We start from the raw sequence: 14,783 nt of genomic DNA, 5'->3' as shown, positions 1-14,783 counted from the left end.
TTACTCAGCTTTGTTGGGGAATATTTTTAGCCTCAATTGGCCAACCACCAACCATGACTCCCATTTGGGTGATTCGCGCGTTGTCATGGACGAAATTTAAGGTCTGGTGCTTTTGTCCTTGTAGACGACCCGTGATGAGCTTTTTTTACCGTCTGTAAAAAAGAAAAAGTAATTACTGTGTGCCTTTTTGTGTTATTGTACCCACAAGTCTCTATCATCCTTGAACCTTTAATTTCAAGTCGGTTACTCTTCTTTTTATTTTAATAGAATAAGAACAAAATTTGAAACCAAAAAATTGTAAACATATTTCCTTTCTAGTAACTCATCAATCGGCTTAAAATATCATAAGCTAGGCAAGAAATTTCTTGCTACAGAGCTTAGAGAATCTCACTGCAGTTTGCTTATTTATAGTTTCATTTGACCACAGACATCAAAATCATTTCTTCAAGATTTGACAACCTCACTGGTATCGTAGTAGTCGTAGTTTCGGGATCTCCATAAAAATAGTGTTAAATTAATAATAGTATATTGTTTTATTAGGAGTAAAAATGGCACGTCTTGTGGCGAGGCTATACGTTTACAGCCGCGGCACAAAAAGTCATTTTTACTCCGAATAGAACATGCTATTTTTTTTCAAACACCACAAATAATGTTTTAAACAATTTCAAATGTTCCAAATAATATAAAAAGTCATACCTTGTATGTAGTTATATATCGAGAAACTATCGTTGAATTTGACACTTTATCTCAGTTTAATAATATCATATTTTCGTACTTTTATGCCTAGGCGATGCCTAGGCGTTAAAATAACTTTTATATTGTCAATTACGTCGCAAAAATTAATACTTTACGTTTGAAAAAAATATCTTTATTTACGCCAAAAGTCTCTGTCATTCTTGAACAAAAGACACTTTGATTGCTTATTTAGAAACTTTCATAAAATCATTTAGGAATCTTATAAATAGGAGCATAACCAACATGAGATACAGGCCAGAGACATCGATTTGTGACGTCACCGCAATAGTCGGGCTTTTGAATTGTGCCATATGGTACTGCATATAGTTTTTGCATAAATAATAGTACTTATTGATAGTTTTGCCAGATATAAATATGAAAAATATTATACACAAAGGTATTAAAAAATAACCTTAACTTTTTATCGCGTTAAAGTAATTGAATAGCGTTAAAATTTAGATCTAAAACACGAATATTAATATGAAATAAACAACAACATAAGATGAACAGAATAAAATCCAGATAATAAAAAGCATGTCCTAAAATTGCCTTAGCGAGTATTTAGCAGCTGGTAATAATATACCTTGTGATAAAGTATCCAAATATTAAACAATTTGAAAACTATATTTTATCGACAAGTTAAGGAAATGTATTGTATATGATAAGGGCAGAATACATTTTAAAGTTTAGTTAAAAATAATTGTAAAAATTTGCCTAACATATTTAAAAAATGTGGATATCAGGTAGAATTGACTATTATCATTAAGTAATTTGTAGTTCGATATTCAAATAACCATTTCCATAAATCGTAAATAAAAAGATAAAGATATTTTTTTTATATAAAATACTGAAATAAAGTACAATTCATTTAATTTCTTTAAAATATATTGCCATTTCATAATAATAATAATAATTTTCAATATTTATTTCATCCTGAATTTCCAAATCTTGTTTTCTTTCATCGGGATGTTTTCTCTTTATGGGAACATGCACAGTCATATAAGAGGGTGATTTGGAAAAATTGCAGGCACAGCATCTTCTGTAGGTTTTGGACGTGACTTAGTTACAGTTAATATTGTTAGGAAAGAGAATGTAGACAGATCCTAAGTACTTGTTATAATTGTTGCTACAAGGCACAGGCACAGAACAATGTCGCGGCATTTTTTATTTCACAAAGTAAAAATAAAGAAACGACAACTGTTTTACCTAAAAATACACGTCACTTACGTTGGTTTAACACTAAACACTAACACTAACGCTATTAATTATGTTTTTATATAAATTCCCCAACTTTTTCCTAGCCCGGACACATAGCCGGCATCGTCGGTGTTACTATAATTTTTACCGAAAGTATGTTTTTTTTCGCGGGTACGATGTTATGAATCGGATCTAGATAGTTCACTATTCACTCAAAATTATTTAGTATAATTTTATTGGCATAGAAACGCGTAAAAAACACAGATTTGTTGCGAAAGTAATGAAAACAATTGGTTTATACGACTACTAATTCTCTACCACTTCGGTAGAACTGTCATGACAGTCAGGCCTTGAATATGACGTTAGCCACGATAGGAGTTAAGTAGCATAATATCGTAAAATATAATATCTACAGAAAAAAAAATAAACAGAACAGTATGTAATATACATTTGTAATATCAAAATTGTATGTTATTAATAAAAATGATTGATTTTTCACATAAAAAATGCTTAATTTAGTGTAAAATATACTTCGAATCGTGCCTAGTATAGAAATATTCCTAGAAAAATAATTAAAGTAAACCTGCCACAACTATATTTATAATGTTACTTATTTAGGTTATGGTTGTTTAGGCACGTTCGACTATTAAACGGTCACCTGTACGACCGGATATCCGGCAAGTGCCTTGTTCAGTACCTTTTTTATTCTAGCGGTGGTACCGAAATAAAAATACGAGACAGGTACCGTATGATCGAAAAAAAAACGGCGTCCAGTTGGCTTGGAAATGACGATCGATAACATTCCTCATATAATTTTACACATAAAATGACAGCGATCTTCATTTCATAGCCATCGCTGACGCCGTTTTTATTCAATCATACGGTACTATACCAATGGTCCCAGCGAAGTTTTTACCGACTGTATTATGATTTACCGTTGCAGAGATATTTATGTTTATTTTGTGTGTTATTTTTAGCATAAATTTCAATATATGCATTAAACAGAAACGATATTCCGTTATATAGACCTGCATATTATACATTTTTCCAAAAAAAAAAGAGAATAAATTTTTTTGGAAATTTTTGAACATACAGGGTGTTGTTAATAGATCAATCTTACTGTAGTTAACTTATCAACCTCTAGAATAGTCTATTATGTCCTTTTTAAGTCGCATCTTCGTTATGCCCTTCCATTCTGGGGTACTTGCTGCGCGACAAAATTTGATCGTATTTTCAAACTTCAAAAGAGAGCAGTTCGATATTTATTGGGACTGAACAGTAAAACTCACTACCAGAATTTCTTTAAAAATTTCAAAATACTGACTCTTCCTTCTTTATTCATTTTTGAATCCGTTTGCTTAATCCGCAAGCATAATATCTGCTATTCCCGAAAGGCTATCTCACAACTATCCACTTAGGAATGCGGAGCACGATCTTTATCTGCCAACCCCGAGCTCAGAACTAATAGTTAAAATACTGTACAATCCAAAAAAATGTACAATCATCTGCCTTTGAATATCAAGTCACTTTCATTCTTTTCCGCATTTCGCAAAGCTCTGAAATCATACTTACTGGAGAGAGCCCTACATATATGCGGTAAACGACTTTTTTGTTGATGTTTAATCATGAACAATTTTGAATTTTAAAATTTTGATCATCTCACACACTGGTTAAAGGTCTAGTATTAATATAATATTTAATTTTTTAGAACTCTTAATATGCATTTACAATTTTCCTATTGTAAAATTTTATTGATACGCCTTTTTTTTTGTTCTGCATGTAGGTATGTTTTATTTGTAATTTTAATGACGTAGATTTTTTTGAATTGATTTGTATTGTATGATATTTTTTATTATTTGAATATTTTTTGTGCTTTTATTTGTTTTGTAAATGCTTTGTCGATGAAGCCATTTGGGCTTTTTGTACAATAAAGGGTTGTTTGTTTGGTTTCATCTTACGTATTTTTTTAAATCTTTCCTTGGACTTTGCAGACTATTTTTTTTTCAAAAACAAAAGTTCTGTACGATGAAACGTATAAAGTGCATAATTTATGTAATTTACAAAAGGAAATGAAAACAAAACCTTTTACAAGTTAGTATTTTGTATAATAGTGTGCATAATTAGTGATATTGGTAGCGAATATTTCCATTCGAATTTTGCAGGAAATTTCAGAAATTTCCGAAATATTCGGTCCCAAAATCGCGAATATTCGCAAAAATCCGAATTTTGCAAGAAATTTCTTTTCAAAATTCAAGACATTGAGCAAAAATTTAACGAAAGTGTATCAAGTATGCCGATTCTTAAGTCAGAAGAAAAAAATGCTTCCCCGCCTTACAAAATTAAAAACCTATGGCTCTTGAACTAATGCATTTTGCCGCGAATCTCTTGGACCCCTGTTTCCTGGGAGAGCACCTTAACAATGAAGAACACAGCCGCTATGGAATTTATCAACAATATCACCAACAATCATCCTCAGTTTGTCAATAATAAGCCATTTTTACAGATGTAACAGATTATGGCGCCAAATCGGGTTTATGGGCTCTCGACTACGTTTGGATGTCAGTTAAAAATGTAGACTGTCTAAGTTGGTGGCAAGCAATGTGTAAAAATACTCAGTTGAAATATTTAGCTGTTGCTCTGCTGTCTTTACCAACGTCATCTGCAGCCACAGAGAGAAATTTCAGTACTTACAGTTTTATCCATACTAAAAAAAGGAATCGCTTAACTGCACAAAGAGCCGGTAAAATAATGTTCGTAGCTCATAACAATGAAGTGTACTACAAAACCAAAGTGGATATGAACTTGATCAAACTAAACATAATTGCTCAGAACAGTGGAGGTAGGATATTCAGGTCAGGAGACAGATGGTATCAAATATAATTCAAGTTATTGTTTATGACTTTTATGGGTTATGTATTCTTTATTAAAAATATAACAACTAATACCGTATGATCGAAAAAAAATGGCGTCCAGTTGGCTGGGAAATGACGATCGATGACATTTCCCATATAAATTTACATATAAAATGACAGCGATCTTCATTTCATAGCCATCGCTGACGCCGTTTTTATTCGATCATACGGTATTATGTTTATTGTTTTTTTTGTCCACTTACATGTTGGTATCAAATGTCTATCTAATTTATTCCTTTCGACAAAAAATATGTAAAATTGTAAAATTTTCTAATATTTCATAAATTTCCGAAAGTTTCAGAAATTTCCTGCAACAATCAAACATTTCTGAAATATTAACATCACTATGCATAATATGTCTAGATCGTATAGATAATTTATGATCTAAGATACATTTGATGTTACAAAATAGAGGTTAACTTTAAAACAAAACCAACTAAGTAAAGTTTGGTGTTAAATTAAAGCAGCAGGTGGTAATTGGGTTAAAACAGTAACATTTTTACTGCAAATTTGAGGTTGTCGAACTCTCTTGGCTTCGCCAATGGCCAGTCGTGGTTTCACGTTATCAGCATTCGGTTCTTTTTGAAGTGTGCAGCGAAAATTATTGCAGAAGAATCGGTTACCGATATGCATCAGAGTGATAAATAACAAAGAAAGGCTTTTCTCAGGGGATAGGTGGCCAGTTAGGGCGCCTGTAAAGGAAGACTCTCATCAATATTGCCAGAATAGAAATTTTCGAGCGAATTTCTTCAACGGAGCCTTAAAAAACCCTCATATTCCTTCAACTTCAAAAAAAAAATCGAGATCTTTTGAAAAATCACCAAATTTCGTGTATTTTTCCTATTTTATAATTAGGAGAAAATTTTTAAAAACTTATTTCTGGTAATTTTTGGACACCAATGTATTTAAATAAACTGTTTATTAAAAAATACCACGATCAAAAATGCTGTAGATAGTTCGACAGTAGTATTGTAAAGTATGTTTCAAAAAATGAATTGCTCACAATGACTGCTTGAACCGAGAATAAATAATCGTGCAACACTCCATGATCAGCTGACTTATTATACCGGGTGCGTCTCAAAAGTGGCTCACCCCTATAACTTTTTTATTTTTTTAGTTGAAAAACGAGATTTGGTATGTGTTTATATGACATAAATTAGGATTGATTGACGTATTCATTTGTTTTCGGTCACTTCCGGTTTCACCGGAAATGACTACAACTTTTTATTTTTAAATAGCACCCCCGGTATTTTTTTACTTTATTCGATAGAGAATGTCACTCTGAATAGAATGACATATCATATGTCAACTTTTGACATGTTCACACTTCTGTATATTCCTGTAATCGTATACTTCTTTATCAGTCTGAGCCGGGCCTGCAGAAGCGTATCGAAACCACAAGGAACTTTCGTAATTATTGAAATTTCGCACGCATGCAATCCCCATTCAGCCTATCATTAGAAAACTATTATTTACATTGTTTTCTATCAACTTCAATATATACAACTACCTAAGTACCGTATGATGGAAAAAAAACGGCGTCAAAGACGGCTTGACAGTGACAATCGATGATAATTTTGGTAAGGAAAAACTTGATGATGACCGCTGCCTTTTTAGTCTATCTATAATTATTATTATAGATAGATTAAAAAATAATTTTCTATATAGAAGAAATCACGATAATTTGTATATTAGATGTATAAAAAGATATAAAATGCTATATTGCTTTATTAGAAGTAAAAATGACACTTTTTCTAGCGAGACTGTACGTTTGACATACAGCCGAGGTACAGAAAGTAATTTTTACTCCGAATAGAACATGCTATATTTTTTTCAAACGCCACAAATAATCTTTTAAACAATTTCAAACGTTCCTTGTATATCCTTGTTTCCTTGTATGTAATTATATATCGAGAAACTATGGTTACGCTCGTTGAATTTGACACTTTATGTCAGTTTAATAAAATATTTTCGTGCTTTTATAAAATAAAAAGTACGTAAAAGTGCTTTTCTTTTATGCCTAGGCGTTAAAATGACTTTTTTATATTGTCAATCACGTCGCAAAAATTAATACTTTTGTGACGTTTGAAAAAAAAGAATATTGTTTAATATTTTTATTGAATAATTTTCAGGCAATATTATATTTTGTCAGAATTTCTATTTTTTATGTCTTTCAAATTAAATTATCCGATTTTTTACGGTTTCTCTTCGAAAATTAGCGTCGTGGAAACCCATCCTATGGCCAATTAGTACCGAAAGCCGCACCATTCGTTTCGAGTGTCGCACGTAAGAAGAGAACCACGAGACAACGAAATAAGCGAAAGTGATGGTGATATTTTAGCTCGAGGATACGCGTATGCTGGTACCATGGTACTTTCATTACGAGGACTTTAACCCGCGAAAGACAGAAAAAAAATCAGCTGATGGGCATGTACGGATTACATGTTTCTTTGACTGTATTAGATATTCAAAGGATTTGGTCTCAAGAAGTTGGATTCTTTTCTCAATCATCTCAATTGTATATTGTCAAACAAATATCGTAACACCCGGTATATGTTCTCGCTAAGAGTTATAAAAATAATCTTATTAAAATATCTGTATTATATCCTCTTTGTTTCAGAATCCTGATGCTTGGGTATCAGTACACAACCTCCAGTCCCAAGGAGGAGGTATTCTGGACCCAGACGACAGACTCAGCGATGTAGCTGACGATAGGGAACAAATTCTAGCAAGCTTTGAAGATGGTGAAGGTTCCCACGTCCACCACGGCGGAGGAGATGGCGCTAGCGGCAGCTCGGTGGGCACAGGCAGTCCTGACATCTTCAACGTAAGTCTATATATCTAAATATAGCTAATAATTTACCCCCTTCGTTCTATACAAATATATTGCAAACATGCCTCTTTTAAAGGACGGCGAACACAAATACGGACCTTCATACCCTCGCACAGACATCGAAGTGACAGGAGAACAGATAGCGTCGGGAGTACCCTCGCTCCAAGTGCGCAGAGGCAGCGAACCTACCCTCAACCAACTACCTGTAGGTCCTCCCGCTCCATCAGACCACACCAAGCGATGGAGTGCTGCTCCCCTTATTTTGGAGCCTCCCAGTTCAGGCTATGCTAGTCCAGACTGGATGGAGGACTGTGGGGATGATAATGAGGGAGGTACGGGGTTCAGGAGAGTGGCCAGGGACGGGAGCAATAGGTTGTCGATGCAGTTTCTGGGAGACGGACCTGGGTAAGACACGAAAAACTTAATTTTGTGGAGCTATTGGGAGGCATTAATAATAAGGCATGATAAACGCCTTCTGGGACGGATGTTGGTCATTGTCTATGCTTATTAGAACATAATTATAATTAACTCTATATGGGCATTAATTTTTATTTTTTTATTATAATTTATATTTTTCATTTTATTGATTTTATGGAAAGCACTGTTCATTAAAATGTTGTATCCTATGTTATAGGGCTTGTTTCTCTCTACAATTTTCTGTCTCACAATGTACCGTTTGTGTCCAGGAAGAGTTCATAGTTTCATAGTTGTCGATTTTCGAAAGAAATCAGCACATGCATATTATTTCGTATATTTTTCATTTTATTGATTTTATAATGGTACATTATTCATGCCCACTTGAAGGGGTATTAATAGAAAAAACTTAATTTCGTCTAGTTGTTGGGGCATTAATAATAAGGCATGATAAATGCCTTCCCGGATTGATGTCACTTGAAGGGACATTAATAATATCTCATTATTAGCTAGTAGCTACCCTCTGAATTCTAATAATTATTGTATTCGATCAAAAAAAAATATTCTCTTGATGTTGGGGCATAATAAGATATTTTTAACGCCAATTCTTGATCATATAAAATTACCATGTGTCAGTCATTCATCATGATCTATGGTTAATAGAACATTATTAAAGCCCACATACAAGGGCATTAATAATGTGTATCTATTCATGCCTCTTTGAAGCATAATCATTTTATTTGGTCATAAAATAAATTAGTCTTGTTCTTGTGGGATTAATAATGAAGCAAATATTAGTGCCGATTTATGATCATGATAGAATTATCATATTTCAAACATTAATTATGGCCTATGGTTAATAGAGTTTGATTTGCCCTGTTACGGTATTAACAAGACACATTATTAATGCCAACCCATAAGGGCATAATAATGTCTCAATATTAATGACTCTCTACGGCAAAATAACTTTATTGAATTAAAGAAATTGTATAGACTCATTGAGGCACGAATGAACATTATTAATACCTATTTGTGCCTATTCTATGTCCATCTGAAGCATAATTAGACATAGACTTTCTTTAGACATTGGTTTTGACTGTTTAGGATACTGTTTAGAATAGCAGGACATTATTAATGCCCATTTGAAGCGGCATTAATAATTTTCCATTATTAATGTGAAAATATACAGATAAAATACACAATACTGAACAGTCGCAGTCGTTAGAAAATTACTGATGACATTTAACGAGGCATTAATCATGTTACCTTATTAATGCCTCTTTCATGTATTAATAAGTAAATATTAACAATTATTTTGTCTTATTAGTTACAGATGGGCAGAAGCTGCAGAAAGAGCAGCTAATACCAGATCTCACGCCAGCACTTCACTACCTAGAGAAACCAGAAGAAAGGAACCACTGGGTCAAGCTAACAACAGTCCAATGCCTTGGAGTGCCGATAAAACAGAGCTCATTGTGATTAGAAATCAACCTGGACATTTAGGTAAGATAACTGCTAATGTTTTTTATTAATTTAAGTATTTAATATATTTCATTAAATTGTTAGGTATACACGTAGTACCTGACTATGATGGTTCGGGGAAAGACCGCGGATTGCTTGTTCAAGGTATTGAACCAGGAGGTAGAATAGATAGAGATGGTAGACTAGCTATTTATGATAGAATAGTAGAAATCAACGGACAAAATTTAATAAACATTCCATTTCAAAGGTACAAAAAGTCTACTGCAGAGATTATTCTGAAAAAAACTAACAAAAAATAACTTTTCAGGGTACAAGAAATTTTTAAATTGTCTCTTATCTCTCCAGAACTAAGACTAAAAGTTATTAAGGCTTCCGGTTTAGAAAGCTTAAGAAAACCTCTTTATTCCCGCTTTTCCGATGACAAAGAAAACGCTGGAATGGTGGAGTGTGAACAAAAACGTAAGATATAAGTATTTTAAACAAAATTTGGTTTATTTTGAACCTTTTTTTGGATTTGCAGAGAGTACAAACACTAAAGTAGCTACAGTATCGCCAACCAAAAAAGTGCCAGCTGTTTCAAAGAATTTGAAAGGTTTACTGACAGCTAATACAAGGAAAATTGGTAAAAAGATCGATATAGAGTTGATAAAGGGTCCCAGAGGGCTTGGGTTCAGTATTACAACCAGGGATAACCCTGCAGGTGGTAATTGTCCTATTTACATCAAAAATATCATTCCTGAGGTAAGAATTTTTCGAAAAAAAAACACTGTATAGCGAAAATACCACATGGTCGAAAAAAAACGGCGTCACAGATGGCTGGGAGTAACAATTTTGGCGAGGCCAACCTCTAGCCGTAACAAGGCCAGCTGTCAGTAAGCGGCATTAAAAAATAAAGAAGAGTACGGGCTATACCTCGAAAAAATTATCCTCGATTGTCATTCGAGATTGTCAAGCCTTCTTTGACGCCGTTTTTTTTTCAATCATACGGTATTTTCAATCAAATGCACATTTTTGCCCATGTGACATCACAGCCGGTTGATATCAGCGGTTCTCAAAATGTTCTTTAAAGATGCGCACATAGTGCACACATAATTTTTTTTAATTGTGATCAATCTTTATACAATTTTCTCTAAATCTACGTTATAATAGGGGGCAGCTGTCGAAGATGGCCGCTTAAAAATAGGGGACAGGCTGCTACAAGTGAACGAGGAAGAAATGACGGGAAAAACACAAGCCGAGGCGGTGGCCATCTTGCGAAAAGTCCCTCCAGGTAGTAAAGTAAAAATCGTAGTGTCTAGGCAAGAAGATGTTGCAGCCAATGGCAATTCATTGCCTCGTGTCATTGTAAGTACAGAATTTTCAATTTTTTGGAACTTTAAATTTGAGGTTAATGTGTGCTAGTTGTAGTGTTATTGTAGCGTTCATATTTGCTTGAAAATTTTCATAGAAAATATAATAAATCATTTTGATGATAACATTTTGTATATTAATGAGTATTGTTATTGTTTAATTTTAGTTTTAGTTAAACACATTAGGACACCTTATAGCACTAAAAACTGCGTTTTTTTCAGGTTGTGATTCGTTATCAAAAAATATGTTAAAATTTAAAAAAAATATATATTTTTTTTTAATATTATATTAAATGTCCTGTAGCTGACTTTCTTGAAATTTGTCAGTATTATTAATTTATAGTAATAATGGACTAATTTAAGATTAATTAAATTAAAATTATTAATTTCAGTGGCGTGGAGAACACCTTATCGAAAATAATGGGAAAAATATGTACCTCGCTGACTTTTCTTGCATTTTTTATATTTTTTTAGATTAAATTACTAAAAGTTCAACTTTTTTTGCTTATACCATAAGCCTATCTAGAATTGTTTTCGAGAGAAAAAATAAAACAAAATCATTGCAGATCCCTGGACTCCATTAAAAAAACTTTAACAAATTAAATGTCAATTTGCAACCAGAGTAAAGTATTAATTAAATTAATTGCTGTTCAGTGCGATCTACAGTAAAAAACATAAAGTTTTAACATCCTGGATCTTTAAAGCTATCCATTTTTTCATGGGTCAGTGTTTAAAAGAACTTTTTTCATAACTTTTGACGAAGAATCACTCCCTAAAATTGAGTCCATGCATTTTTTGAACACCCTGTATAATATTTATTGCTTTTCGCTATCTTATCTAACGGCCAATTAATTCATTAGTTCACTATTCCTAACATATTTTATATAATTACTGACTAGTGAAAAGCTGTTTAATTATTTTTCATGTTTTTTTTGTTGTCTGAGAACTATCGCACGCTGTACAGGTGTCCCATTTTACTGTGTTTTACCTCGTTTATAAGTAAAAATACAAAGATGCGGTTTTCACATTACTCTGCTATTTTTTTTATCAAACTAAAGATACTACACACAAATTTGTCCAAGTCCTCTTAGGTCCTAAATCCCTAGAACGAAAAAATAAAAAATCCCTTAGGACGAATTTGAAGTTATCGTATTTCAAGAATGACAACTCCCAGTGAAAAACTAGTTACTCCACTGAATTCTACGTGAAAAACTCTATGGGCCACAGTTTTTACCTTTTCGATAAGTTATGAGATAACCAAGATACAAAGACGGTAGAAAAATGCAACATTTTTTAAATTCGCCTTGTATTTCAGGAACTAAGAAGGTTGGGACAAATCTGTGTAGCATCTTTAATGATAATAGCTCCCGTATATAGATAGCGTTTAACGCCTCGGGAGTAGCAAGGTACAGCTTGCCATACTAGAACTGTTCGGTGTACAAGGAAGGTAATGTGGCTAGCACTACGCTTCAACCGCCTATTATTACCTCAGGATTGTGAATCCCAAGTGCTCATTTAAGGCTGAGTCGACCTAGGTACCCAAACTATTTTTATTTTAATAAAAATAGTCGGCTGGTGAAATGCCGGGTGTAGGATTCGAACCCACAACCTTGAGATTGGTAGACGAGAGGCTATACCTCTACGCCACCGGGCATCTTTACTTTCATAAAAATGTGAAAACCGCATCTTTGTATCTCTACTCACACACCTAAATAGGACACCCTGTACAACTAACTATTTTTAAAGCATCTTACTAAGTTCCACAATTATCTCACTACAATTCCAGTCCTTACACAATGTCTTAACACATTTATACACTCTGCATAAAAGCCAATTAACAAGAAATAATAAAAAATCAAATACAAAACGCAACCTAAACAAAAATAAATTAATTAATAAAAAGAAAAATCACTAATCATTAGTTACCGATATTCGTTTTGTTTGCTATCTCTCTCTGGCTCTAGGGTATAGAAGAGACGGAAGAAAAAGACGAACCGATGACGTTTAATGGTACCGGACCATGGACACGCCCCAAACATTCCTCCGTTACCACAGAGCCATCTGCAGGCGTTGCACCAAAACAGGACACCAGAACGACTGGTTGCTTCTTCTGTAGCCAAAATCGTGTCACAGTTTCAAGAAGCAGCGAACAACAGCCATGTAATTGTCATTTTATTTACCTTATTTCTCCACTAGAGGGCGTTGATTTTGAATAATTTTTTCGACTGTTTAAATTATTTAGAATCGTGACTCAGAGTAGATAGAAATACTGTACTCACTTTTATTCACCGATTTTGTCACAGTTTTGTTGCAATTTCACTGTCATGTTTTGCTCTGTTATTTGTCAATTTGTTTCATTGAATAAAAAAATATGGAAGGAGTATAGTAATAAAATAGAAAAGACCTAGAAGGGATTCAACTATGGCACAATATCTTTCCAGATCTATATTCGGTCATTACTATATGAATATAAAAAGAATGTTTGACTCTCTCCATACTTAGTTTTTTTTATTCAATGATTCATGTGATTATTCCAGTAGATTGAATTATTATGGTTGTTTTTAGCCTCCAGAAAAATTAGATGGTTCTATGGTATTCCCATGGAAGCATAGAGAAATTCTTACCCTCAACATTCCAGTGCACGATTCTGAGAAGGCGGGGCTTGGAATTAGCGTAAAAGGCAAAACAAGTGAATCGGGTATGTTTTTTGTTTTTTTTATAAATCTGTATTTTAAACCAAAATGTGTTCTGTTAGGGATGGGTGTTCATATTTAAAAAGTATCGATATTTTGGAGAATATCAATACGATTATCTCTAACTATACAGAAGCGACACGGGCGATTTCAAGTTGACGGAAAAAATCATAAAAAATATAGTCTTTATTTAAAGTATTCTGGTCTATAGTGTTAACATTAGGAATAATTACGTTAGAATCTATATACTGTGATGTTATTCACTCCCTAGGTGATCTTGGCATATTCATCAAAAGCGTTATCAACGGTGGAGCGGCTTCCAGAGACAAAAGGCTGAAGACCAACGATCAACTGTTGAACGTGAACGGCATTTCCTTATTGCAACAGTCAAACAGCGACGCCATGGAGACGCTGAGGAAAGCTATGCTTCACACTGAAGGCCCCGTGCCTGGCAACATAACCTTGACTATAGCCAGGAGAGCGTCCTCTCCTGGTGCTAGTAGGAACAGGTCCAACGAGAGCTTGCTCAATAATTCGCAGGTAAATTTTTCAAAAAATTATTTCTAGAATTCGAATTCGTCAAATACAGGATGGTCCAAACTGTATTCTGGAATACTATTCTGCAGATAAAAATAAATAAAATACTTCGTATATATGTATGGCCTAAATTGCTTAGTTTCGGATATACAGAGTGTATAAATTTCTCTTTATTTCGATTTTTTTCAAATAATTTCTGAAGTAACGTCAATATTTGGATAAAAATTGGTGTCCGGAAGTTTTTTGACATGAGAAATTTGATTTTAGTGTCAATATAACTCCTATTTGTAAAGGGCGCCACGTACATGTGTTTTGACTGTATTGAAGAGTAATAACTTTTCGTCCGTACCTGTATAAAACTACTGAGTGAAAAAGTATACATTTCCGTGATTTTTTTCCTAAAAAATGTCTCTTGGTAGAAATCGCTACGAGCAACCGTTCTCAAGATATTTAGAATTGAAATAGTCAATACATTTCATTATTGACAAAAAATAAACCTGTTGAGTAGATAATTATTTGGCTGAAACATATACATATCAAATATGTACGGATTATCGCCTATCCCTGCAATGTGTTGGAGTTGAAGCCGAGTTAGAGACAACTAGATAATCGGTCCATGTATATTTCACAT

General features: G+C 33.5%; 1 protein-coding gene across 1 annotated transcript in view; it reads left to right on the top strand.

The window, feature by feature from the left end:
- LOC115891899 (partitioning defective 3 homolog) overlaps positions 1-14,783 on the top strand; it is a 43,834-nt gene that overhangs the window by 12,837 nt on the left and 16,214 nt on the right. Inside the window, 11 exon segments of the mRNA XM_030912498.1 lie at positions 7,465-7,671; positions 7,754-8,082; positions 9,419-9,594; positions 9,658-9,820; positions 9,881-10,032; positions 10,094-10,314; positions 10,723-10,917; positions 12,887-12,936; positions 12,938-13,082; positions 13,488-13,620; positions 13,887-14,155. Coding sequence (XP_030768358.1) covers positions 7,465-7,671; positions 7,754-8,082; positions 9,419-9,594; positions 9,658-9,820; positions 9,881-10,032; positions 10,094-10,314; positions 10,723-10,917; positions 12,887-12,936; positions 12,938-13,082; positions 13,488-13,620; positions 13,887-14,155 — 2,040 coding nt within the window.

This window comes from Sitophilus oryzae, unplaced genomic scaffold, assembly GCF_002938485.1.
Source record: "Sitophilus oryzae breed Bouriz unplaced genomic scaffold, Soryzae_2.0 scaffold_119_pilon_pilon, whole genome shotgun sequence".
In the NCBI taxonomy this organism is placed as follows: domain Eukaryota; kingdom Metazoa; phylum Arthropoda; class Insecta; order Coleoptera; family Curculionidae; genus Sitophilus; species Sitophilus oryzae.
Note: the sequence above shows the minus strand (reverse complement) of the source record. Positions and strands in the feature narration are given on the sequence as shown.